General features: G+C 34.6%; 1 protein-coding gene across 11 annotated transcripts in view; it reads left to right on the plus strand.

The window, feature by feature from the left end:
- The window catches only part of ROBO1 (roundabout guidance receptor 1), a 1104762-nt gene that overhangs the window by 767244 nt on the left and 310954 nt on the right, over positions 1 to 26564 (plus strand). For all 11 annotated transcript variants that reach the window (XM_049709943.1, XM_049709940.1, XM_049709942.1 and 8 more), the window contains one exon: positions 20332 to 20658. In XM_049709943.1, the coding sequence (XP_049565900.1) occupies positions 20332 to 20658 (327 nt within the window). The remainder of the gene's footprint in view (positions 1 to 20331; positions 20659 to 26564) is intronic.

The raw sequence follows: 26564 nt of genomic DNA on the forward strand, positions 1-26564 counted from the left end.
AACTACTGAAGCCTGCGCGTCTAGAGTGCCTAGAGCTCACAACAAGAGAAACCACCACAATGAGAAGCCCGTGCACCACAACCAAGAGTAGCCCCCTCTCGCCACAACTAGAGAAAGACTGCGCACAGCAATGAAGACCCAACACAGCCAAACAGAGAATTAAAAAAAAAAAAAAATCACTTTCTTTAAGTAGGAACAGATGATTTCTTTACAATAGTAACTTTCATATTAAACAATACTTCTAATTAAATAATAAAGATTGCATGCTTTCTTCTTTTGTTCTTTCTCTGAAAAGAATAAACATGCTTAAAGAAGATAAATTACTTAGATGGTTTCAACTTGTACTTGGAATGGTAATCATCTGAAGACTTTTTTGATGTACATGGGATTTTCCTGCTAAAAAACTTGCCCAAAGAACATTTCTTACTCTGCTCAAAGAAGTAGGAGTGGCCTCAGTATTCTATCACTTTATAAAACAGGTTTAAAGATGATCTGCAAAAAATAAAGCTAAGTGTTCTAAACAACCTTGAGGATTTGTCCTAATATTGCTTCATTATATCAGCTTGTGTGTATCAGCAAAACAGTTTCTGTATTAAATGTTCATGGAATTTAGCATTAAATTTTAAGTGTAACTATACTAGTTTGATAGCATTTTCCTGAACATATCGAAGATAATTTCTAAATTATCAAGTGAAGTTATCTTAGGAAAATATATAGTATAATTATAGATTATAATCTGAAACATATAATTCTTTTTTTTTTTTTTTTTGCGGTACGTGGGCCTCTCACTGTTGTGGCTTCTCCTGTTGCGGATCACAGGTTCCGGACGCGCAGGCTCAGTGGCCATGGCTCACAGGCCTAGCCGCTCCACGGCATGTGGGATCTTCCCGGACCGGGGCACGAACCCGTCTCCCCTGCATCGGCAGGCGGACTCTCAACCACTGTGCCACCAGGGAAGCCCTGAAACATATAACTGTTGAAATTTTAAAATCCATGGGAATGGTATGGAAAAAGAAAGCCTTCTCTACACTCTTTTAAAACATCATCTGTTGAGCTTCAAGTTGGTTTTTAAAAAATCTTAGAGTTATGTCATATTTAATGTATGAAAAAAAAACTGAAATTGACAGTGTTGGTTGTTTCTCATAGTCAAACACAAGTTTCAGATGAAAGCAACCCAAAGCTGGCTTTCTTTTTGTCTCTCAAACCCCAAACCTCAGAGCTGTTGGACTGAGTTGTGTGAATTCTTACTTCACAATGTCACTTGAATTTTTCATTTTTGTTACCTTTGTTGCCTCACACCTGTGTTATGGGGAGGTGATTATCTTATCAGTCCTGGGTCTCCTCCCACTGCTCTTCATCCTGCCCAGTCCTCCCAGTCCTGTTTTCATCCTGTTATTTTACTTATCAAAATCTTTTAAGGGGCTTCCCTGGTGGCGCAGTGCTTGAGAGTCCGCCTGCCGATGCAGGGGACACGGGTTCGTGCCCTTGTCCGGGAAGATCCCACATGCTGCGGAGCGGCTGGGCCCGTGAGCCATGGCCGCTGAGCCTGCGCGTCCGGAGCCTGTGCTCCGCAACGGGAGAGGCCACGACAGTGAGAGGCCCGCGTACCGCAAAAAAACAAATCAAAACAAAACAAAATCTTTTAAGAACTTCTTTGTTACTAAGAGGCTAGAATCCAGAAGCCTCTCTTGAACATTTTTAGGTCTTAGAGTTTGGCCCAAGTTGACATTTCAGCTCCTATTTTCTACTAGTCTTAGACCAAACCCTTCGTACAAATGATGCTAGGCTTCTTTTTGATACATTATTCTCTGTTTCTTCCCCTCTATATTTCTTTCGAATCATCCTTCTCACTCATTTCTGCTTATCCCAGGGGTTGTTATGGGTTGAAGTTTGTGCCACAAAAACAGTTGTTGAAGTCTTAACCCTTAGTATCTGTGAATGTGACATTATTTAGAGATGGGGGCTGTGCAGATGAGCAAGTTAAGATGAGGTCATTAGGGTGGGCCTTAATCCAACTTTAAAAGGAGGAAATTTGGGCACAGAAAGAGAGATTGGGAGAAGACCATGTGAAGATGAAGGCGGAGTTTGGGGGTGAGGTGATGTGCAGCAAAAGCCGAGGAACTTCCAGGAAACCGCTAGAAGGTGGGAGAAAAGCATAAAACAGATTCTCTCTCACAGCCTTCAGGAGGAACTAATCCTGCTGGATCTTAATCTTGGACTTCTAGTCTCCAGAACTGTGAGACAAAAAAATTCTGTTGTTCAATCCACCCAGTTTGTGTACTTTGTTATGGCAACCCTAGAAAATGGATACACTCAACTATTTTGTTGTTTATTAAAAAAAATGTTATTTTTGCCTTACTGTCCCTCTTCAAGAATCTGATGGCCTTTTCTGTGTATAGATTGTCTGTCTAGAAAAATGCAAATATGTTTATCAACACAAAACTCCAAATAATTTCAGGGGCAAAGAACCTTTGACCAACCCAAATCATATCCAGCTTTCCATGTCCAACCAAAACCTTGTCTTCTCTGGGAAAGCAGTCTCCCCACTTCACTTTTGGTTCTTATTTCTTCTCTCGCTTTTACTGTATATATTTTGTTTTTGGTGCTTCATCACAAACTTCTTGGATTCTCAACTTCCCAACATATATAAGCCCTCCCCAACTTAAAAACACCAGTCTTTCTCAGTCCTGAAGTCCTCCATTGTAAGATTTTGAAGTATAGGATTAGTTCACCAAGATTACAAGGTAAGTATATATATGATATGGGGAGATCACATGTTCACAATTCCCAATAAATGCTTGGAAGTTACTAATTTACAAAGTGCTCAGTACCTTCATGCCAGCTAGTGTTGTTCCTTTCTTAATATTAATGTCTGCTAAAATACTTCTCCACACAAAATAACTTGAATTTCCTGCTTGGGCAAGGGAATAATAATAACAGGTGTTAACTGCGCTCAGCCTGTGCTGAGTCCAGCAGAAGTTTAAAATGTGAAGGCAGAGAAGCAGTGTTGCATGGCAATGCATTGTAAGGACTGCGGGTCCTGGAGTCCACAGCTTTGAATATGATTCTCAGCTCTCTATGAATTATTTGAGATATTGTGCAAGTTGTTTACTCCTGTGAACTTTTCTTTATTCATCTAAAAAAAAATAAAGATAATTAACCTTATATTTCTTGTGAAGATTAGAACCTGTCCTAAGACTATGTCATTTTTTATATCTCTGTGCATGCCCAGAGAAATTTGCCTCCACTCTCAAAAATTCATAGACACTTTGAAGCACATCCTGGATGAGCTAAGAACACCTCTTCTTTAGACGCTTCTACAAAAGATTTTATACTGAACCTCATGTTTAAAAGATTCAGAAGGACCAGGTCTTGGTTCTGGCTACAAAGGATTATTTGTTGTCAGCTTTAATCAAGTATTTTCAACCCGTTGACTCGTTTTCCTTTGTTTGGAAAATGTGAGGATCGACAAATTTATCTGTTCTTATTCCAGCTTCAACATGCTATTTTAACCTCATTTTATGGATGAAGAAACTGACCCAGTAACTGAGGATGGAGAGGTAGTCATTTATGAACCTAGGAGAAAAACCCAAGTATTCTAATATGAATTCACTACCTTCCTTCCTCCCAACTACCATGTAGAACCAAAGTATTTTTTCTAGTTTTTCTTACATTAATTTGAGAGTTGAAGAAAAATCTTTGGATTAATGATATTTATTCTTATACAAGATAAATCCTTAAATAATTGGACTGTTTTACAGCATGGATTAGTGGTTAGGTGCCTGAATTCTGGAGCTGACTGCAGGGATGTAAATCTCTGTTGCATCTCTTAGTACCTGTGAAATCTTGGACTGGTTACTTATTTTCTGTGCCTCAGTTTGTTTCCTCATCTATGAATTATGAATAATAGTAGTGCCTAACTCAGAACATTTTGAGGATTGTGAGAATTATGAAAATGGAACATAAGTATATTGTAGCTATTGTTCTAACATTCCTGACTAACGAGATAATTTTAAAAGTCTTTTTCATGGAAGCAACCTAAGTGTCCATCGACAGATGAATGGATAAAAAAGATGTGGCACATATATACAATGGAATATTACTCAGCTATAAAAAGAAACAAAATTGAGTTATTTGTAGTGAGGTGGATGGACCTAGAGACTGTCATACAGAGTGAAGTAAGGCAGAAAGAGAAAAACAAATACCATATGCTAACACGTATATATGGAATCTTTAAAAAAAAAAAAAAGGGTTCTGAAGAACCCAGGGGCAGGACAGGAATAAAGACACAGACGAAGAGAATGGACTTGAGGATACGGGGAGGCGGAAGGGTAAGCTGGGACAAAGTGAGAGAGTGGCATGGACATATATACACTACCAAATGTAAAATAGATAGCTAGTGGGAAGCAGTTGCATAGCACAGGGAGATCAGCTCGGTGCTTTGTGAGCACCTAGAGGGGTGGGATAGGGAGAGTGGGAGGGAGATGCAAGAGAGAGGAGATACGGGTATATATAGATATATGTATATAGCTGATTCACTTTGTTATACAGCAGAAACTAACACACCATTGTAAAGCAATTATACTCCAATAAAGATGTTAAAGAAAAATAAATGTCTTTTTTTATTGAAGTATTACTAATTTACAATGTTGTGTTAGCTTCAAGTGTACAGCAAAGTGACTCAGTTTTATATATATATATATATTCTTTTTCAGATTATTTTCCACAATAGGTTATTAAAAGGTGTTGAGTAAAGTTCCCTGTGCTATACAGTAGGTCCTTTTTGTTTGTTTACCTATTTTTTATATAGTAGTGTGTATAAGTTAATCCCAAACTCTTAAGTTCTCTCTCTTCCTCTATCCCCTTTGGTAACCATAAGTTTGTTTTCTATGTCTGTGAGTCTCTCTCTGTTTCATAAATAAGTTCATTTGTATCTTTTTTTTCTTTAGATTCCTCTTATAAGCAATTTATGTTGCTACAAATGCAAGTATTTCATTATTTTTTATGGCTGAGTATTATTCCATTGTCTATAAGTACCACATCTTCTTTATCCATTCATCTGTCAATGGACATTTAGGTTGCTTCCATGGTTTGGCTATTGTAAATAGTGCTGCTCTGAATAGTGCTGTAAATAGTGGTGCATGTATCTTTTCAAATTATTTTTCTCTGGCTATATGCCCGGGAGTGGGATTGCAGCATTATGTGGTAACTCTATTTTTAGTTCTTTAAGGACCCTCCGTACTGTTCTCTATAGTGACTGCACCAATTTTCATTCCAACAGTGTAGGATGATTCCTTTTTCTCCACACCCTCTCCAGCATTTATTATTTATAGACTTTTTAATGATGGCCATTCTGACTGGTCTGAGGTGATATACCTTATGGTAGTTTTGATTTGAATTTCTCTAATAATTAGCAATATTGAGCCTCTTTTCATGTGCCTGTTGGCCATCTGTATGTATTTTTTGGAGGGATGTCTATTTAGGTCTTCTGCCCATTTTTTGATGGGGTTGTTTGGTTTTTTGATATTAAGTTGTATGAGCTGTTTTGTATATTTTGGAAATTAATGCCTTCTCAGTAACATCATTTGCAAATATTTTCTCCCAGTCTGTAAGTTTTCTTTTCATTTTGTTTATTTTTCCTTTGCTGTGCAAAAGCTTTTAAGTTTAATTAGGTCCCATTTGTTTATTTTTGTTTTTATTTCCATTATTCTAGGAGACAGATACAAAAATTATGTTTAAACCATTGAGTTTGTGTGGCTAATGGATGAATAAGAATTAAAACTTGAAGATTTCCTGAGACTAGAATTTAAAGTTGTTTTGAGAATTAATAAATGTTTAAATGTAAATTTAATCCTGTAAATTTAATGTATAATCTGTAATGAAAATAGGGGTTTGAGTAGTCATTAGTATTTTGCAGGAAGGTTCTGAACAGTGTGAACCAAATTGAAGGCACAAATAAGCATATTTTTAAAGTGATGTAACTAGGAATATAGCATTAAAGAAAAATCATATACTTAATAGTATATTCATACTTAATTTTCATTTCCGTATATTAAAGGATTATAGAGAATTTTAAAGTAACATTTTAGAAAGGCAGTATTATAATCAAAGTACCAGACAACTGTAGGTTACAGATAAAAAAGTTGGAATTTAGCATTTTTTAACAAGGTGTTAAGTATTTTTGGAATTATTGAAATTTTTTAAAAAATACCTTTAAAAATGTATTTTTGAAGATATGCATCAACACTTAAACTTTTAAAAAGGCATTGGTCCCCAAATTCCATAACTAAGATGGTATATTAAGGAAATTATTTAATACATGAATGAAGGTGTATACACAATTATGTTAAACTTTAGATTTTGATAATCCTAAAAATTTGGTAATAAACTTCCTATAAGGAAGTTCAGTTAATTGTAGCACATCAATGAGATATATTATTTATACATTTAAAGTTTTATGGTTTTTATACATGAAAAAACATAAAAATATGTTTTTCATGAGTTCCTAGTGAAAGGGCAAAATGTTTACTGTAAGAAAAAATTGATTTTAGGATATATCATGTAAAAATGAATACAATAATATTGGAAGGAACGGTATTAAAATAATAGCCTTGTTTTTTTCTGTAAGTGTATGGAATTATAAGTAAGTATTTTATTATTTACTTTACTCCATACTTTCTACATTTTCTGCAATGCATTTTTTATTATTTATTTTAATTTGTATCAGTTTTTGTATATTTTTTATTTATAAAAGTAATATATAAAAGGAAGCATAACTTTTTGGCTGTCGATTTTGAGAGGCTTGTTTATACTATAGGTTAATTTTTAACTTGAGTAAAGTTGAGACAACAGCTCAAGTTATGTTGTTATACTTCCTACCCCTGGAACAATATTTGCCATTTTCTTTCCATTTCTTGACTCAGTGATTTCGTAATGCACAAGTATATGAGTAAAATATTCTCTTTGAAGAGGGTATTCTTGCAAGTATACATTAGTCATATATATTTTAGATTTCTTAATACATGATTACACTAAATGTTGTATTAAGGTTCTGCTTATAGTTAAGTGGAGAATAGCTATTATAAATGTAAACTCTGGAGCCAAATTACCTGAGACCATGACTCAGCTCTCTCATATATTAGCAGTGTGACCTCAGGTGAATTACTTAACATTGTTATGCTTCAATTTCTCATCTATAAAATGGGATTAATAATAACATTGCAGTTTTTGTGTGTGTGTGTGATAATTAAATGAGTTAATGTATTTGAAACACTTAGAAAAGTGTGGAATTCATAGTAAGCACTGTATAACTATTTGCTAGTATTAACATTAATAGTCATTGAAATATTGTAAAAATGGTGTAATTTCAGAACACTCAATAATATGAGAAATATATATCATCATAGGCTCAGCTTCTAGTTCAGTGGTTCTCAAACTTTAGATTTCATTAAAATCACATTGTGTAAAGTACTACTTAGAAGTCGTCACACATAAAAGGCATGACTGAATAGGTCAGGGACCACTTATCTACACTTTTAACCTCATCCCAAGTTTTTCTAAAGCAGAAAAATAAAATAAAGAATACTTAGAAATTAGAGAAACCTCTAAAACAAATAAAGATGGATCACATATTGAGGCTCATTGCTTTCATTTAATGTTTAATATTAAAAAAAAATTTTTTAAAGGTTACCTACTGAGTGGGTCATTACTACTCCAGTTTGGAATGCCTGTACCTGATATTTTGGAAGGCTTTATTTTGATGTGCCTATATTTGTCTCTGAAAACATTAGATGCAATTTTATACATACTTGTAGTAAACAAAATACTTATTTCAAAAGAAAAGTACCCTTACTTTTTCAAAAGACCATATTCTATAAATAAATAATATATAATATAATACATTATATAAATATAGTTACAAATAAATACCGTTCTAAAATGAATAAAACAAAAATTCAGCCAAGTAAACAAACAAAAACAACTTTCATCCGTCTCCATCTCAGTTCTTGTTTCAGTGCTAGCAGAAAGAGAAATACCTATTATATTGAAATATTTTACTAGTTATTAACAGGCTGAGTAGGAAAAATGTAAATATATTTTGATAATGTAATTGGGTCTTAATTTATTATTAATAGAAGGTCTCAGAATTGCTCAAAAATAGTCAAATGTGAAGAGAAAATTTATTTAAGATAAAAAAAAAAAGACTTTCCCTGAGTGACATAGACTAGGAATTACCTTGTAATGTATCGAAGATAAGTAAAATAATTAGGTCTATTTGTTTCCTAAAGAGAAGAGGCGATTGATACCTGTTAATAGGTTTAAATCCATATCCAGTCTTTGAACTACTAGTGATGACACAGGGCAGGACCAAGCAGCTCTGCGCCTCAGGGTTTGTGGCCTCTTCATTTAAATCTCATACAGACTTTCAGCCTTTCCAGGAAGGCTTATTTTTGGTTGAAGACATTTGCTTCTGCTCATTCTATCTTGCATGGAGTACATTTGCTTCCACTAATTCTAACTACGTTGCACAGAGCTTTGCATATACAACTCTTTCATTTGTTCAGTGATTGCTTTTGTGTATTTGCAAAAAAAGTGTAATATTGGCTAAAAGGTATATAAGTGCATATGCATTGTTTAACTGCACACAGTGTTAGCTGTGTATCATTCACATTAACTTTGCATTTTTAGTAACAGAGAGAGAGAGAGAGAGAGAGAGAGAGAGAGAAAGACAGGTACTACTGTTTTTTTTTGTTTCTTTGTTTGCACTCTTGTATTACCTGCATCTAGCAAAGACCTGGTGTAGTGTGAGTACTTAGTACATATTTGTTGAGTGAATAAATGAATGCTAAAGAGTTAGCAAAAGTTGAATTTTATTTTCTCCATATTTTCCAAAACATTTTGTTGGCTTTCACACTTCTAAAATAAAATATTTTATTATGAAAATAATACCAGAACATCATGGAATACTTAAAAACTAGAGAAAATTAAAGAGAATTTTCAACAGTGCCTAAGAAATTGACATTAATATTCCTTTTACATCTTTTTTCTTGGTCTCTTTCTCCTTCTGTCTCTCTTTCTCTCCGTCTATCTCTTGTGCTAGAATTGTGCAACTTACACTTGTGTTAATCTTTGTATTTGTGCTGCACATGATACTGTGTACAGGTTCCAAAGGTCTTAGAATTAATTTTAAAGAAAGCTCCCTACTTCAAATGGACCAGTGTATCTCCAAATCCTTTCAGGGAGGCCATTGCTTCAGGGCTCCTTTCCTATGGATGTTTGCTTCCCACAAGCAGAAGTAAAGATTTCCATTACTTTCTCTTGAACCCGGGGGTGGGGGTTGGGGGGTGGGAGGGGGTGGGAAGGGGTGGGAGGGTGGGCACTGACTGCCTTCAAGCATGGATGTGTGTCTATACCATGTTCTAAACTATTTATAAATACGTGTGAGGGCACCCATCATTTTTTTCCCATTATCTGATTATTCATTCAACAAATTCTGTTGAATACCTGCTGAGTGCTAGATGCTATGGTAGGCACTGGAGATGTAGAAGTATTTCAGTTATCTTTTATTTAGTAACTAAGCAGAAGTATTTCAATATTATAAACGCTTTCTAATCAAAACTGATTTTATGGCGCTTTCCCCTCAAAATTAAACCACCATCAAAATAATGATTAAAAGTATTATATTTCCTTTTTAAAGTTACATTAACATACAAAATGATAAATTCATATAGACATATTATTGCAATTACAAAATAAAAAGCCCTCAGGAAAAAGTGACAACAGACCTCCATTCCACAAGAAAAAGAAATTCCAAACATACCTGCAAAAGGAGAGAGAGAGAGAGAGAGAGAGAGAAAGAGAGAGAGAGAGAGAGAGCGCGCGTGCGTTACAAATCTCAAGTCAGAGTGCAAAAAAGAAAAAAATCCTCAGAAGAATTTTTTGGAATTTTATCATTTTGCATCAAAATTTACATATGGTAATAATTTATGTACATGGATTTTTCTCTGTTAGATCAACTACACAGAACTTTGTTGTGGATTGATGAAGTATTTACTTATCTCTTTAGAAAATAAAGATTACAGAGTCGATTTTAAGTTAACATATAGAATAGCTTTTAAATCCCCATATCTCATATGTCAAAGGATTAGAATCTGCCTCTCAGCATTTTTTTATTAGGGTGCCTTTTAGAATCTGTAAGAACTAAATCTGAGATATAATGAGAGAGAAATGGGGAAGTTATGGAGAGGTAAAGATGAAAGTTTGCTAATTGTAAAAGAGTTTGTTTAGAAATTCTTGTTCATGTCAGAAGTATTGACTGTGTTTTAAAATGAGTGAAGTTGACTGCATTCCTATAGAGATTTCTCAGTAATCTTTTAAAAGTTGTTTTAAGTGTTTTGTTTTCCAAAAGAGTAATTGTCTTTAGACTCTTTAGACCATTAATTTTAGAATTGCAATTCCATACTCTATCTTGCAGACATTAATAACTTAACCTAGATTCAGGAGTTCTCTAAATATGGCTCAAGCATGACTAATTCAAGAAATAAAGTTGAAAGTTTTATTTTAATACTTTAATTGATTAAAGATTATTGGCTAAGTAAATTATATCTATACAGATTCTATGAAAATCTAATGTAACTCTTTAGGGAAAGAATTGATAAATATTACTTTACATAATCATTTTTTAAAAACTTCTGTACAGTTAAGGAATTGTATTTTATCCATATTTGTTTTTATGTACTTTTAATTTATGATTTAAAAACATATTTTTAAGCACAAAAATAAGATTATTTTCAGAATAAAGGTTTTCCCCTAGAAATTTGAATTCAGGACAGAGGAAGATTAGTAAGCCAGGTTTATTTTATATAGTTATAAGAGTGTTTTTGTGTTGCTATTTCAATAAGGAAAGTCTTCTCATGTTCTGTGTACTGAAGTAGTTAGCTAAAATTTATAACCATTTGCTGTTTCTGTATTATATCCAAAGAAATGAAGTATAAATTAACATTGATTGGAATGCCACATAATTTGTTCCAATATGTTGAAAATCCAATATTAGGATGAACTATATTTCTATAGCAATAAAAATATTCACAGGACCACCCATATACTGTTTTCACAGTTCAAAATATTGTCCAAAATGCTTTGTCTATAAAAAACAGTCCTAAAAGCTGAAATAAGTGATTCTATGTTCAGACCTAAATATCTTGGTTCATCAGTATGAGCATTAATAAATAAAGAATTATTTGTGAATTTTGATAGTCTTAGCATATCTATAGAGAATTGACTTGAAATGTTATGCTACACAATTACCAACTGTATCTATATTCTCGCTACCCATAGGATTTTTTATATTTGTAATGAAAAGGAAAAGAAGAACAATATGACTGTTCACTCAGTTTATTGAACATCTTTATGATCATTACCTTGAACTCTTTATTGGGTAGATTGCTTATCTCCACTTTCCTTAGGTCTTCTGGGATTCTGTCTTGTTCCTTCATTTGGCACATAGTCCTCTGCCTCCTTATTTTGCCTAATTCTCTGTGTTTATATTTATGTAGTTAGGTAGGTTGGTTACGTTTCCCAGTCTCGGAGAAGTGTCCTTACATAGGAGACATCCTATGGGGCCCAGCAGCATGCTCCCCTCTGTTCACCAGAGCTGTATGCTCTTGGGGTGTCCCCTGTGTGGGCTACCTGGGCCCCTCTGTTGTGGCAGGGCTAACTGCTGTGGGTGCGCTGGTAGGCGGGGTGGGCTTGTGGTCTGGTTGACTGCCAAGCCCTGCTTTGTGTGGTGACTGGTGCTGGGCTGCCCCCGCTGGTGGCCGGGTAAGCCTTTAGCACTAATAGGCCAGAGGGAGGACTCCAAAATGGTGCTTGCCTACACCAGTGTCTTCATGGTATAACGAGCTCCCCAAGATGGCTACTGCCAGCATTTATGTCCTCAGGGGAGTCCCAGTTGCCTCCTGCCTCTCTGGGAGGCTTTTCTAAGATCAGCAAGTGGATCTGACCCAGGTTCCTTTCAGATTATTGCCTCTGGGCTGGGACTCAGAGGGTGTGAATTTTTTGCATGCCCTTTCACAAGAGGAGTCTGTTTTCTATAGCCCTCTGACTCTCCCGTATCTAAACCTCTTTGGCCTTCAAAACCAAGTGTTCTGCGAGCTCTTCTTCCAGGCAGGGCCCCTGGGTTAGAGAGCCCAATGGGGGCCTAAATGTCTCGCTTTTTGGAGAAAACCTCAGCAGTTGTGATTCTCCTCCTGTTTGTGGGTCATCTCCCTGGGGGTGTGGGTCTTGACTGTACTATGTCTCTGTGCATCTTATCTGTCTCATTTTGGCTCCTTCTTTATATCTTTAGTTATAGAAGATCTTTTCTGCTAGTTTTCAGGTCACTCATAGATAGTTGCCCTGTAAAGGGTTGCAATTTTGGTGTGTTCTTGGAAGGAGATGATCTCAGGGTCTTTCTACTTCACCATCTTGGCCCTTTCAACCATAATCTGTATTATTTTAAAAGCATTACTGTGTCTTTTAAAGTTTTGAAAGTAATATATTTAATCAATATATCTATATGGAATATTTTTCACACGGAACAGAGATGCTTCATTATAGATGACCTTAGCGTCAACATCTGATAATTCTTAGTAAAACAATCAGTTGGCTGTGCTAAGTGCTCTAGTTTTATTTTATTTTTTTATCCTCTTTTGAAAACTGTTTTGCTGGAATTGTGCCAGCTCTTGCCAAGAACTGTGTAAATGAGAAATTATTTTGGTTTGACTTCTCAACTAAAACTAGAGACTGGCTTAGTCTGCAACTGTTCTTACAGATTTAGGAAAAAATGTAATTGATTTCTTTATAAATTAACAAGAGTCCTAATGTAATCCCAGAAGAAGAGAATCATAAAATCAAACAATGGTCTTTATTCCAATTTCCAAAATACTACTTAATGGTTCTAACCCATGAGTTAATGCAATATTGTGCTTCAGGGATTATGGTATCCTCTAAAGTATAGGTATTATTTTTATATTCATTTACAGAGGAAGAAACTTTCAGAGAGGTGAAGCAATTTATCCAAGTTCACACAGCTAACAAGTAGCAGAGCCTAGATTTAAACCCATTCAAACTGAATCCATTCTCTAGATTTAATAAAATTTCCCCACAAATAATGTATTAGTTAATGCTTTCTTGCCAATGCAGTTCCTTCTTCTGGAATCTAGTTTCTCCTCCTCCTACCTCTCCTTGTATGGCTCTTAATTTTCAGTATTATCCTTATTAATATTTCTGTCTCTTTTGTTGAACTTCTGGCTGTTAAGGTTAGGAATTTTATTTCATTTTTCTTTGCGTTGCCAATGCTTAGCACAAGTCTTAATGCAATGTAGGCATGATATATAGGTAAACTAATGGGTAAGAGAGTGAGAGAATTTGGACTTTAAGATATGCAAATATTTTGTTTGGCATTTTATTGGAAATAAAATTCTCGTATTTGCATGTTAATTGGAAATTTTACTAAAGGGCAGATAGGAAGCATGAACTCAACTGAACAACTCAACCCTCCAGTCCCTTTAGTTATAGCTTATAGTGAAATCCTGGCTGATTTGAGTCAGCTGAGGCAGTTCTTGCAGTTAATGCCATAGTAGCTTCTGCAATATTTGTATTCCATGATCATATTATTAAAAATAGGGGGAAGGGTAAGCAATATTGTTTCAAAAATTTAACTTATGCGACTGTCAGTCTTTCTCACATCTCTGGGGACACCGCCATATGATATTAGATTCTGTAGAAATATTACAAAAATACCAGGGATTCATTCCTAGAATTTCATTTTGGTCTATTTTAGTAATCATTGAAGATCATAACAGACAGTACCAGTGGCACTCAGTTAATTATTGGGATTATTCTAAATTTTGACTAGAAAATAATCCCTCTCCCCAATTTGTTAGGTGGGATTATAATCAAGGGGAATTAGGAAGGAACAAAGTACCTAAGGAAAATGGCCTGATCCATTAATCATATAATTATTTTAATGCATCTTGTATTCCTTTACTCTATATAAATTTCAGGTGAAATTACCGAGTTTTTCTGTAGAGTGTGCTCTGTTTTTATAGTTACAGTAAGCATGAGTATTTGGGAAATGTGTATAACTCAGTAGAGGATATTTAAGTCTACTCTCTGCACAGTGAGTAATTAATGGGTGCTGTCTTCTTATTTTTAACAAATATCTCCTTGTAGGATGAAATTCTGACAGGAAAATTACAGGATTGGAGCCCATGATAGGATTTATGTTAATAATTGGAGGCCTTTTGCTCCTTAAGATGTAAATGGAGCTTAAATAAAAAAGGTTAAGAGGCAAGGCTCTTTTAAGAATGTAAGTATTCTTTTACAAATATAGGTATGCTGTCAAGGCAAATGTATATTCTCCACACCCCCCTTTGGGCAAATGTCACCAAATTGTCTATTAATATTCATTGTGCCTATGTCAACTACTCACTGAACTTGTTTCTCTTGTGCTTTTAGCAATGTTACAGGCATTCTTGTGCTGCAGATGTTTTAATATGATACATGATACGAATGGATATTTTAATCATTTAGGTTTTCCATTTTACCTACCACGGGATAGGAAAAAGAAATTTGGATCAAAACAAAACTTTGTTAATAAAATAAATACTGCTTTGCTCAATCTGCTAAGAAGAAACAGACTTGAAAACCTAAACAAACAAAACCCTGAGACACGTATTACTGCTATACTAGAAAAGAAGAATAAAATCATACATTTGAAAAAAGAATAAAATTATATATTTGTATGTTTGCATACCTCAGCAAAATATTAACAAATCAGTCTCTTAAACGGTTACTTGCTTATGTTTCTGTAAATGCAATGTCTTAAAGGGGGGAACAGTTTACATCCAACTAGGAGTTTGGTTTCCTCATAATAAATCTCATGTGACTTTGATATATTTCCTTGAAATACTTAGCACTTACGTGTGTATCTTTTTCCAGCTGTGGTTGTGTAAATATTTAGATATTTCAGTCACTCGTGTTTATATTTTATCTTCCAACCGGGCAGTTGTTGAAGGAATCCTGCCCTGCCCTTTTCCCTGATGCTGGCCTTTCCCGAAGTCAATTGCGTTATATTCCCAAGGTCCTACCAGGATTCTTGCCTTGCCTTGTCAGGATTCAGCTGACGTTATCATCCTAGTTCCTTGTTAAAGCCTCACTCCATCAGCCCCTTTCCTTTTACCCTCTCTTCTTTGTAACTTTTTAGTTTCTTATGCAGAATATAGTTGAAACCTTGAATTTGGTTTTGCCAAGTGTAATATAAACCTTTTATCTTATTATATAAAAAATACCCAAATTAGCATAACTAAAATGGTGGTTATTGGGTGGTTTATAGGAACTCAGAATTTATGATTGAAGAAAGAAGGCATTTTATGAATAGCGAGTCAAGAATATTATATAAAGAGAGGTGTTGTGACAGAGTGGAGATGGACACAACCTCTAAGATTTATATAGTATGTTCTTCCCTAATTATCCTTGGTGTAACTCCCTCAAGGTCCTCCTTTGAGAAAGTGAATCACAGTTATTGATAGAAGTTGGGTGACGTTTTTCCCTCAAAGCATGCTGGTGGAAAAAAAAATGGGGATCAGTGATATTTAATTTTAATTGTGCAAACTGTGTAGAAACTGAGGTTCTCAAATATTAAAACCTGATAAAATAGGAGAGCTACTCAGAAATGCAAGCTCATATTTAGATAAGCTCACAAGGAATGCTTTATGTTCTCATTCGTTCATCATGAAAGTCTTTACTGAGTTAAGTGACTATGAAACCATATGATTTACAGTTAGATATTCTCTGATTGCATGGGAAAAGAACATTAGATGTTATCAGGTTTGACTGCTTCTTACTGTTTTCATTATCTACATTTTAAATAAAGGTAATCAAAATTAACAACTTCCAGTGTTGGAAACAAGAATGGATTTTAACTAATTAATCCTAGCAATATTTATGGAATAGTGGGAAAGAGCAAGGATTTTGAATTTGACTAGGGTTGGATCCCAGCACTGCCACCTTCCAGCCAAGCACCAGTGCTTAGTTCCCCCATATAGGTACCAGATAACAACACCCACCTCCTGAAGATGCTGTTGTGACAAAGGAGATGGTGGATAATTAATATTTGTTTTCTTTTCCATTCCTTTTCTTCCTGTTTAGACATGATAATAAAGAATAATTTATTATAGTTTTTAATAGAGATGATGAGTGCAATTTATAATTGTTATTATTGAGGTTAACTGATGACTTGTGATAAATATCCCTCGGGAATTGGAAAGTTCCTTTCTTGAAGGTTGTACTTTATGAGAAATGTGGCATTTCTATGTTTTTTGTTGTGATTTCCAAAAGTTTTGGCTCTACAGCCAAGTAACTCTTTTTTTTGCTAACCCTGTTCATTCTCTTCAGATTATTATATGCTAACAGAGTGTATTTTCTTTTGAAGTGTGTTCCTCAGAAGCAAAGTTCAGTGGTATGTCCCATAAAAAGAAAAATATAGAGGTCAGTGGCCAAATAAGTTTAAGAAATTGCTGCATATTATACTTTTCTTCTAGAGCACATAATGTACATTAGCAAGATTAAAAGACCCTGAGAACCCAGATCTTTTTTTGAGTAAACAATCTGAGAACAGAATATTTCACAGAGCATTTTGAAAATTTAGCCTTTAATAGAATAGAGAGCATTTTTATTGCTGAAAGTCTTTTACTGAATGCTGCTGTACAAACATCATGGTGAAAACTTGGGCCTGAGCTCTCCACTCCCAAAAGTCATATTGGCTGTGGTCCAGCTATACGTGGCTGTAGGTTAGGGATGGAGAGAGTCTTGAGCTCCACTGCACTTTCGTGGAGCCTGGGTGATCTCCAGGTTCTTTAATTGGCCGTTACTTCCTCTATACACGCTCCCTAGGCAGTTTTATTCTTTCCCAGAGTTTCAGTCTCCAACTTGATTTTCATATAGGGATCCAACTGAGATTTTTTTCCTGAGGTCAAACTTGGATATTTAATAGGCAACTTGTCGTCCTTATTTGGATATTCTGGAAGTATCCCAAACTCTCCACATCTCATGCTGAATAAATCATCTCTGTCCTTCTTCCTCTCACCACATCCCACTCTTTTATTCTTGACCTTCATTGGGACTGCCCTTCACCCATTGCTCAGATCAGAAACTCAGAATCTCTCTATCCTCTGCTTCTCTTCCATCTTGTGCATTTTTCATTTCCACCTTCTCCCACATTGCCAGTGAGTAGGTCCTGTTGATACTGTAACTAAATATCTCTAGATTCTTCCTTTTATCTTCCTTTCTGTCTGTCAAGATCCAAGTTCAAGCTTTCAGAATTTATTGTTTAAAGAGTGTAAAAGTGTCCTAACTAATCCCTTCCTAGCTTAGCTGCTGCAGTCTAGTTTCATACCATCAAGAGTGAGCTCTTGGGCTTCCCTGGTGACGCAGTGGTTGAGAGTCCGCCTGCCGATGCAGGGGACACGGGTTCGTGCCCCGGTCCGGGAAGATCCCACATGCCGCGGAGCGGCTGGGCCCGTGAGCCATGGCCCCTGAGCCTGCGCGTCCGGAGCCTGCACATCCGGAGCCTGTGCTCCGCAACGGGAGAGGCCACAACAGTGAGAGGCCCACATACCGCAAACAAACAAACAAACAAACAAACAAACAAAAGAGTGAGCTCTTTAAAACCAAACTTAAGCATGCAGTCCCTTGCTTAAAATATTTGAATGTTCTTGTTGCCTTCATTTAGGTTCCAGAACTTTGGCTTGATGTACAAAGCCCACCTGACACCTGCCTTATACTGAGGCTGTACTAACCTACCTACAGGTCCCACAGTGTACCACATGCTTTTGTAGCTGTGTCTCTGAGTGAAATCCTTTCCTTTCTTTTCTTCCTGACTCATTTTTCAAGACCTACCTCAAGTTTCATGTGTTGGTATGCCTTTCTTGTGCAGTGTTAAGTGCCCACTCTTTGTATTCTTATAGCAACCTGTACATCCCCGTTTCCTATCTGAAATAGACTTACAGAATATAAATAAAATTGGCTTAAATTAAATATATATTACCTCAGCAGTTGATCTTCATTAGCATCCATCTTTCATAATTACAGCCAAAATAAGGGCCAGTAATATATTATAATGCTTTATTTTCTGAACTATACAGCACTTGTGGTTGAGTAATCTTAAATTCAATTTAAATTTCATTTGCCTTCAGTATAGCCTTTGCTAAAGACCACGAGTTTCCAAGTAATTTTTTCCCCATGTAGCTGGCTTAGTTCCTCCTCTTTTAGAGCCTGGTTTCATTTAACGGACTTATAGTATGCTGTATACCATGCACTGAACTAAAGCTATTTCTCAATATTTCAGATTATAAAACTATTACTCAATATTTCAGATTATAATTTTTTTGCTTCATGGTAGACATAAGCAAATAATAGATCTTTTAGTTTCATCATTCATTAAGAAATAGTAACTGCAGCAGTTACAAATTAGAGATGTAAATAAACCCCATGCAGAGCTTACAGTCTAGTAAAGGTTAAACAGTACGCCTATATGGTTACAATTTAAAAATAAAATCTTTTAAAGTCTCTTTGTACAGTGCATGATTATTAAGCTTCAGATCATTCCACTCAAATAGGGTTTTGCTGTTAGCACTTTGTTTATTTTTTTATTTACTCAACACTTATTTGTTGAGTATCTGTAGTGTGTTCAGCACTCTGCCAGGGATAAGGGAAGCAACCATGAGCAAAATCAGACCCACAGATCTTACAGAGTGATGGGAAAGACAGACAGTGTTCAAAGCATCAAACAAATAAATTTAAAATATAATTCTGATTATTTTACCATAGGTAGTTTCATACCCTTGCTAAAAAGAAGCATTTAAGTTTTGTGGTAAAGATCAGGGAAGGTCGGGATTTGAAAGAAGAATGGGTATAAACCAGGGTAAGATCCTTTTGATCCCAGACACTGTGGTAGGCATAGGCCTGTGGTAGGAAGAAGCTTAATATATTTGTGGAACTAACAGAAGACTGGGGTGAAGAAAGCAGAGAAAGGAGTGGAACAGGAAGCATCCTGAGATCTAGATAGGGGAATGAACACACTGTCTCTTGTAAGTTTTGTTAAAGATTTTAAGAGCGATGAGTTTCCTTTAAGAGCCACTGAAGTAGGGGAGGACCCAGATTGTATTTGTATTTCAGAGCCATTATTTGGCTGCATTGAAGTGAAGCTATTTAATTGCTTTCCTAAATCCTGGTGGGAATCTATAGTACTTTGATCTGGGATGGTAGCTGGCTGTAGAGAGTGAGATGAGTAGATTGATTTAAGAAACTTGGGGGAGGGTTAGAGGACAGAAAGAGGGGTGTCAAGTGAGACTGGTTTCTACTTTTCATTGTTTATTGAGATCGGAACACTGGATGAGAACAAGGTTTAAGGTTTGGTTGTTGAAGTTGAGAAATTGCTAAGATTTTTACATATGAAATCTATCCATGGCAACAGTAAGGTAGGAAACTTGATCCCTCTTTTAGAGATTATAATCTCATTGAAAAAAATAAGGTACAGACAGAAAATATTTAAATGACACATACACTCAGGCCTTCACTTATTAAGTAATATATAAGGTCGAGAATGTAGGCTCTCACCTAGTATCCTTTTTCATTGAATGTTATATTATTTAAACTCCATTATTTAACATTTCATCTTTGAAGTCTACTAAAATAGTAACAGAATTATTGGAGACAAATGAACTTAATTTATTAATAAAAACTCTGGGAAAGTAAATATATATACACACACACATATATACACATATATATTTATTATTTAAAAAAATATAAAGAACAGTTCCATCATATATATTTTAACATAAATGTTTATTATTATATAGCATATGTTTTGCTAAAGTGTTGATTGATGTTTCATTAAAAATGAGATTCCAGGAAGCCATGTCATTATTTGTAATAGTCGACAATTCTCTAACACATTCCTCTGCAAAAACAGGCACGTACATGGTACAAACAGACAGGGTAATGGGTTCTGAAAGGATTTGTGGACAAGGGATTTGGAGAGCAGACAGGATTTGTACAGACAAAGTTTTAGCAACAGCACTTTCTAAGTGGCGGGTCAAAAGGATTCAGGAATTAGAAGGTATAGTCAAGGTGGACACCAGAAGGATTAGTTAGTAAGGAGGTGAGGAAGAGTAGGTCATTATTATGCAGTGTTTAGATAGTAGTGTTAACGCCTATGCTTTTGAAATAAGACTTTTAATTGTTTTCAAGTGATGAAATGAAGATATTTTGTCAATTCTTATGCAGGCTCCCGTCTTCGTCAGGAAGATTTTCCACCTCGCATTGTTGAACACCCTTCCGACCTAATTGTCTCAAAAGGAGAACCTGCAACTTTGAACTGCAAAGCTGAAGGCCGCCCCACACCCACCATTGAATGGTACAAAGGTGGGGAGAGAGTGGAGACAGACAAAGATGACCCTCGCTCACACCGAATGTTGCTGCCAAGTGGATCTTTATTTTTCTTACGTATAGTGCATGGACGAAAAAGTAGGCCTGATGAAGGGGTCTATGTCTGTGTAGCAAGGAATTACCTCGGAGAGGCTGTGAGTCACAATGCATCGCTGGAGGTAGCCAGTAAGTAAAATGGGCTTTCTGTGTTTGGAGAGATGGCCACATGGGATCATTTCACTTGATCACAGTAATAAAAGTTTAAACCTGTATCACAGGCTTTACCTGAGGAAAATCTCTAGATTTGTATATGAATATCATCTACTATTTGTTTGAATTTTCTATATTTCTCATCTTAGCTGGTTATTCAAGCTAAATTGGGATTTACACATAGTTGTTGAACTGTTTTACTTTTTAAAAAAATTTTTTTAGTTAAAAAAAATTTTATTTTATATTGGACTAGAGTTGATTTACAATGTTGTGTTACTTTCAGGTGTACAGCAAAGCAATTCAATTATGCGTATACGTATATCTATTCTTTTTCAAATTCTTTTCCCATTTAGGTTATTACAGAGTATGGAGCAGAGTTTCTTGTGCTTTGTTTTACTTTTTGGAGCTGTTTTCTGTTGAACATGCTCACTGAAATGGATGTATTCGCCTCCTTTGTTCCTTTTAAATATATAGAAAATGAGGATGTTTATGGAAATATAATAGTGTAGGGTATTTTTCATTTGTCTTCATTAGGAGAAATACTTTCACCTGGTAGTGTAGGGTGTAGTTTTAAACTGTTTCTAATTCTCAGAAATACACTTTCGGTAAAGCTATATCCAAAGAAATGTATGTATCTGCCTCATACTGTATTATCTTGGCTACACTGTAGTGCACCCTTGGAGGAAAACACATGGATGGAATCCTCAGGGAGTTGATGGTTCAGTTTATTTACACAAATACCAAAGGCTGCTCATTTGGAATTACCTCAATAAGGATTTAGTTGACTAATGATTAAGTTGTTATATATAGAGTCTAGATGTGTATTGTATTTGAATTAGAATTAGGCTTATTTTCAATAAACATTCAAGAGGCGGCCAGAAAATTTCATTCCTTTGAAAGAATCCTGCTGTGTATATGTATATGTGACAGAAACTGAGAATTGTATAGGGATTGGAGACACAAATGAAATTTAGATCTAATTCACTTTAAATTTTAATATCACTTTAAATTTAGCTGTCTATAATTATATATGAAACTGTATACATAACTATGTCTATATTTATATATAATGTTTTCCAAGGTGATTGATATTTTACTGCAATGTATGTTCAAAATTTTAGTTATATACTCAGTTTTCATAATCTCTAACATTGTCTCCTGCATTCAACTAGAACATGAATATAAAGAACCGCAGATAATTATGACATTATAGACATAGAAAGGAATTTAAAGGTAGATTATTCCAACTCAATCATATTATTAATGTGAAATCATCTCCAGAGAATTTAGATGATTTGAACACACTCACAGAGCCACGTAATACTTACCTTGAGACAGAAGGCCAAAGATATCTGATATGAGCATAAAATTTAATTAGATAGAATAAAAAATTAAAGTAACCATTTAAACCTCTGTCAGAATTAGGCATTCACATTTTTAAAACATTTACTTGAAACCCAAGTTTATATTTCTCTATTCACAGTTAACTGATAATTAACTTATTGTACTTTCTCTTATTGCCTTGATTCTCAGTGAAGGTTCTAGAGCTAAATCAGTGAGATGTATAAAAGCTATAATCACAGCAGAAAGATATTTTTCTTTTTCTTTTGTTTTTTAAGCTCAACTTTAAATGTAGCACAAGCAAAATAATTTTAAAGTTTCAACTTATTTATAAGACACATATATATGTTTTGACAAAGTCATCTTTCAAAGTTACGATATTAACACCTTTCTAATGCTTGGCATCGTTATACTTAAGAATTATTATTTTCTGTGAAGATAAATGTGAGTTAACATTTGAGAACAAATTTAGAGAATCAAGAAAGATGATGTAGATAACCTAGGCCAACTCCTGTGTGGGGTATGTAAGAAACTGAGGATGAGGAGGGAAAAACAGTGATTGTTTATTCTCTGGAATTAGAATTCTTTATAAGAAATGTGTACCGACAGAAATATCAAAGATCATCTCATGCTTCTGTATTATTTTCTACTCTCTTTGTATTCTTATCATTGTCAGAATTTTTAAAAAAGTTTATAGACTTGAGTAGAGAGTCTAAATGCTTACCCTCTAGATCTTCCTTTTCAAAACACCTCTAGTTTTACCTCAGATGATCAAGATATCCTTAATGCATTGGGATTTAGAGACCTGTCTGTTTTAATCTGGCTTTTGTGCAGTTATTTTAAAAGACACCATTAGTTTCCAGTTAAGTTCTGTTTCTAACTTAGATGTTCCATTACCTTGAGAGTCCATTATGGGAAAAGCTCTTGCAGTCTCAGTCAACAAATATACGATCATGAAATTGAAACCAGACATAAGAGCACTATATAACTTTTACCAGTAAAATATTCAAATACATAGTCCCTTAATGCATAGTTCACAAATTTTAATGGGATATTCCTGACACATTCCAAAATGTTGTCAAGCTCCAGAGAAAAAAGGATATCATAATTTACTGAATAAAATTTAATCAAACTACTCTAGAAAATACTTTAAGATCATATTCAGTAACAATTCATATACTTGGGAAGGGAGAAGTATATAGATATTATATATTTATCAAATATAGTTTGCTGTTAATAAGGGTAGTTTGATAATAAGAATCACCTTTTTTTTTTTTTTTTTTTTTTTTTGCGGTACTTGGGCCTCTCACTGTTGTGGCCTCTCCCGTTGCGGAGCACCGGCTCCGGACGCGCAGGCCCAGCGGCCATGGTTCACGGGCCCAGCCGCTCCGCGGCATGTGGGATCTTCCTGGACCGGGGCACAAACCCGTGTCCCCTGCATCGGCAGGTGGACTCTCAACCACTGCGCCACCAGGGAAGCCCAGGATCACCTTATTAGTGATAATAATTATTTGAAAACATGAGAAAAGTTCAGGTAGTGTTTGCTTCCAATAATTTTTATATAAATTGTAAAAATTAAAAGCATGTTTTAATTTAAAGAAATTGTGTTATTTGGTCACATAAGTTATATGGGAAAAATTAAGTACTCTGCAGTTAAAATGGGTTTTTGTGTCTAAAAAAATTCATGGTTCAGTGCACTACAAATAGATATATAGTAATTTAGTTCACATGTATTTCAGTTATTTATTTTAGCCAATGGTTACTGCTCATTCACCATTTTAAAATATGTTTGCATCCTAAAATCAAAACTAGCCTTTTGTATGTTACATAAATACAGGAGGGGAAGGAGGGCAGGGAAACATGGGTCATATTTGCTGTAGGTTAAATCTATAAAGTACTATTATAGCTTGGTTTTATTATTTCCTGGAGAATATTACTATTTTTTTGCATATTTTCTTAGTTTAGGTACCAGAAGTTCAGTAAGAGCTATTCTTATTCTTCCCAAAGGCTCAGACACAGGAAGACAAAGATTTCATCTAATTTCTTAGTGACGCTATAGCCCAAAGTAATAGCATTAACAAAAGTGTCTTGAGGCAACACTTGTTTCACAGCACAGTTGTTGGTAATGCTTTTAAAAACATTTATCTGTGTTTTATTTGCCTTTAAACCAAGTTTTACAGCTGTAACAACAACTGGATTTCTTGGTTCCTAACAGTTGTCAATCTCTCAAACAGTGGAGAAAAAAATGTTATGGAACATCATTTAAAACTTTTATTTTTGTATAGAAATGATAATATTCTTGTCTTTTGTGTTTTTAATATTTATTTAAATTTAAATAATGTACCAAAAGGATTGCATTTATTGGTTATCTTTAGGATTATTTATTTTTGTTTTCATTTAAATCGCAATTATAACCAGGTTGGACCCAGTGAAAAGCACTGACCGATCTTTAGGTGCTGATCTTTGCCATGTAGTAAAAATTGTATTCTTGTTCTTGAAAACTCAGTTTTGATGCAATTAAGTTTATCTCACACAATTATAAAGTCTAAGAATTGGAATGCTAAGAAATATATGGTAGTCCTTACACCTAAAGTTTCCACCTTGAATTTTTGGAAGCTTATCTCTGTAAAGGAAACCAAGTTTTAATCACAGATGCATTTTTTTTAATTTGTTTTTTTAATTATTGTTTTTCTTTGCAAGCCAAGAATGATATATCTTGATGAGGACTTTAACTTGTAAATTTAGAATATATTGCTGTTTCTAAGACTTATGAAAATTCACTGTTTAACTCAGTTTCAAACCCAGCTTTCTAAAATGGTATTGCAAGTAGTATTTTTTTGTTTCGTATTAGCTCTATTTGAGAGTCTACTAAATGTTTAGAAAAATATTTTACGAGTCTGTTCTTCCATATTCAACATTACCAGTTAGTAAATTTAGAACTTTATTTTATGCCTGGCACAAATTGATAGCACAGTTCTTCAACACAACTTATATTTAATAAGTAACTCGATCTTGGGTAATTGCATTGAATTTTAAGGAAAATTAATTTGAACCTTGACCCTCATGCTTTCGATTACAGAACATGTCTCTCTGCGTCATCTGCTAAGTAGTACATAGTCAGCATACGGCTATTTGTTTCCTATGTAAGCTGTTTTCTCCTGAGGAAGAGAAATTCCCTTCAGACTAGGCAGACATCTGCTGACTGTCTTAGCAGCAAAACACAGAACTATCTTTCCAGAAAAAAATAATTTTGTACAGTTAACCAGAGATTAATCTTCCGAGATTTTATTAACCGGGGTGCTTTTTAATAGTAATTACTTTGAGGCAAAATGTTTATATTTTAAAGTAATATTTTCCCACTACTTTCAATACACTATGATCTTTCATTGTTATTAAACAATTCTCCTTATAAAGTGATTTAGAATTCGAATTATCTGATTTTCCTCCTTTGGATAAAATGAGAAAGTGTACTGACGTGTATGCTAAGGAGCCAGGTGTTGGTATAGTGGAATGTATTTCTAAACTCTGGAGCATTGAAGATGAAAGGATGACTCCTGGCAGTAAAATGGTACCGATGAGCAGGTGAAAATAGAATATGCCATTATATTGTAAAATATCGATCGATCGATTGATTGATTGTGCACACAATCAAGTTGACCTTTATATGCGTGCACACGCACATATATTGTTCCTTGAAAGACTTTTTATCTTTGAAATTGAACTAGCTCTATATTGCATCTTTGAAAATATTTGTTTCCTCTAATCTGCTTTATCTTTTAAAAAAACTTTGCCATTTTCCATGATTTGATGAGATTCTAAAACATTTATATATATATTATTTTTGTTTTCAGTGTTCAAATGAAGAATGTTAAAGATTCATTTAGTTTAATGATTTTAAAATATCTTTCTTCTTTGTTGCACACTTATATCCTAAAATGCAATGACTTTTTGTTGCAAAATTGATTCATGAGTAAATGAAATAATGCATATAAAGTGTGTAGCACAGTGACTGGCACATAATTATAAATCATAAATCTAATTGTCGGTGCTGTTGGTTTCACTGCTTTCTTCTCTTTCCCTGTATTATGGCCAGACACTAGGATTATTTATACAAAGGGGATCTGGATGCTTTTTATTTCAGAAATGGACTGACTTCATTTTGAATTTGAAGATATGTGTGTTAATATACTAAAATTTAAATTAAATGTTTCAGTAAGTAAATTTTCTTAAATTAATTTCTGGTTAAGTACAGAGCATGTTAAGTATATTAAATTCCATCTTGAGTTGAAATTCCTGGTATGAGAAATTTACCCTTATCTTTAGATTCTCGTTGTTAATGCAAGGCATGCAAATAGTATTGAGTTAAATCATTTTTGTCTTAGGGTCAAATGAAAAATTTCATTTTTGTAACTTTTACAGTTGGTATAACATTAAAATTTTCGTTTTGAATTCACATGTTTTTTCACTTAAGTAAAGAAGCAATATTGCTAAGTTCTGTGACATGATTATATTTACTAAAGACCTGAGTTTTTACCACCAGT

Source organism: Orcinus orca, chromosome 5 (assembly GCF_937001465.1).
Source record: "Orcinus orca chromosome 5, mOrcOrc1.1, whole genome shotgun sequence".
In the NCBI taxonomy this organism is placed as follows: Eukaryota; Metazoa; Chordata; class Mammalia; order Artiodactyla; family Delphinidae; genus Orcinus; species Orcinus orca.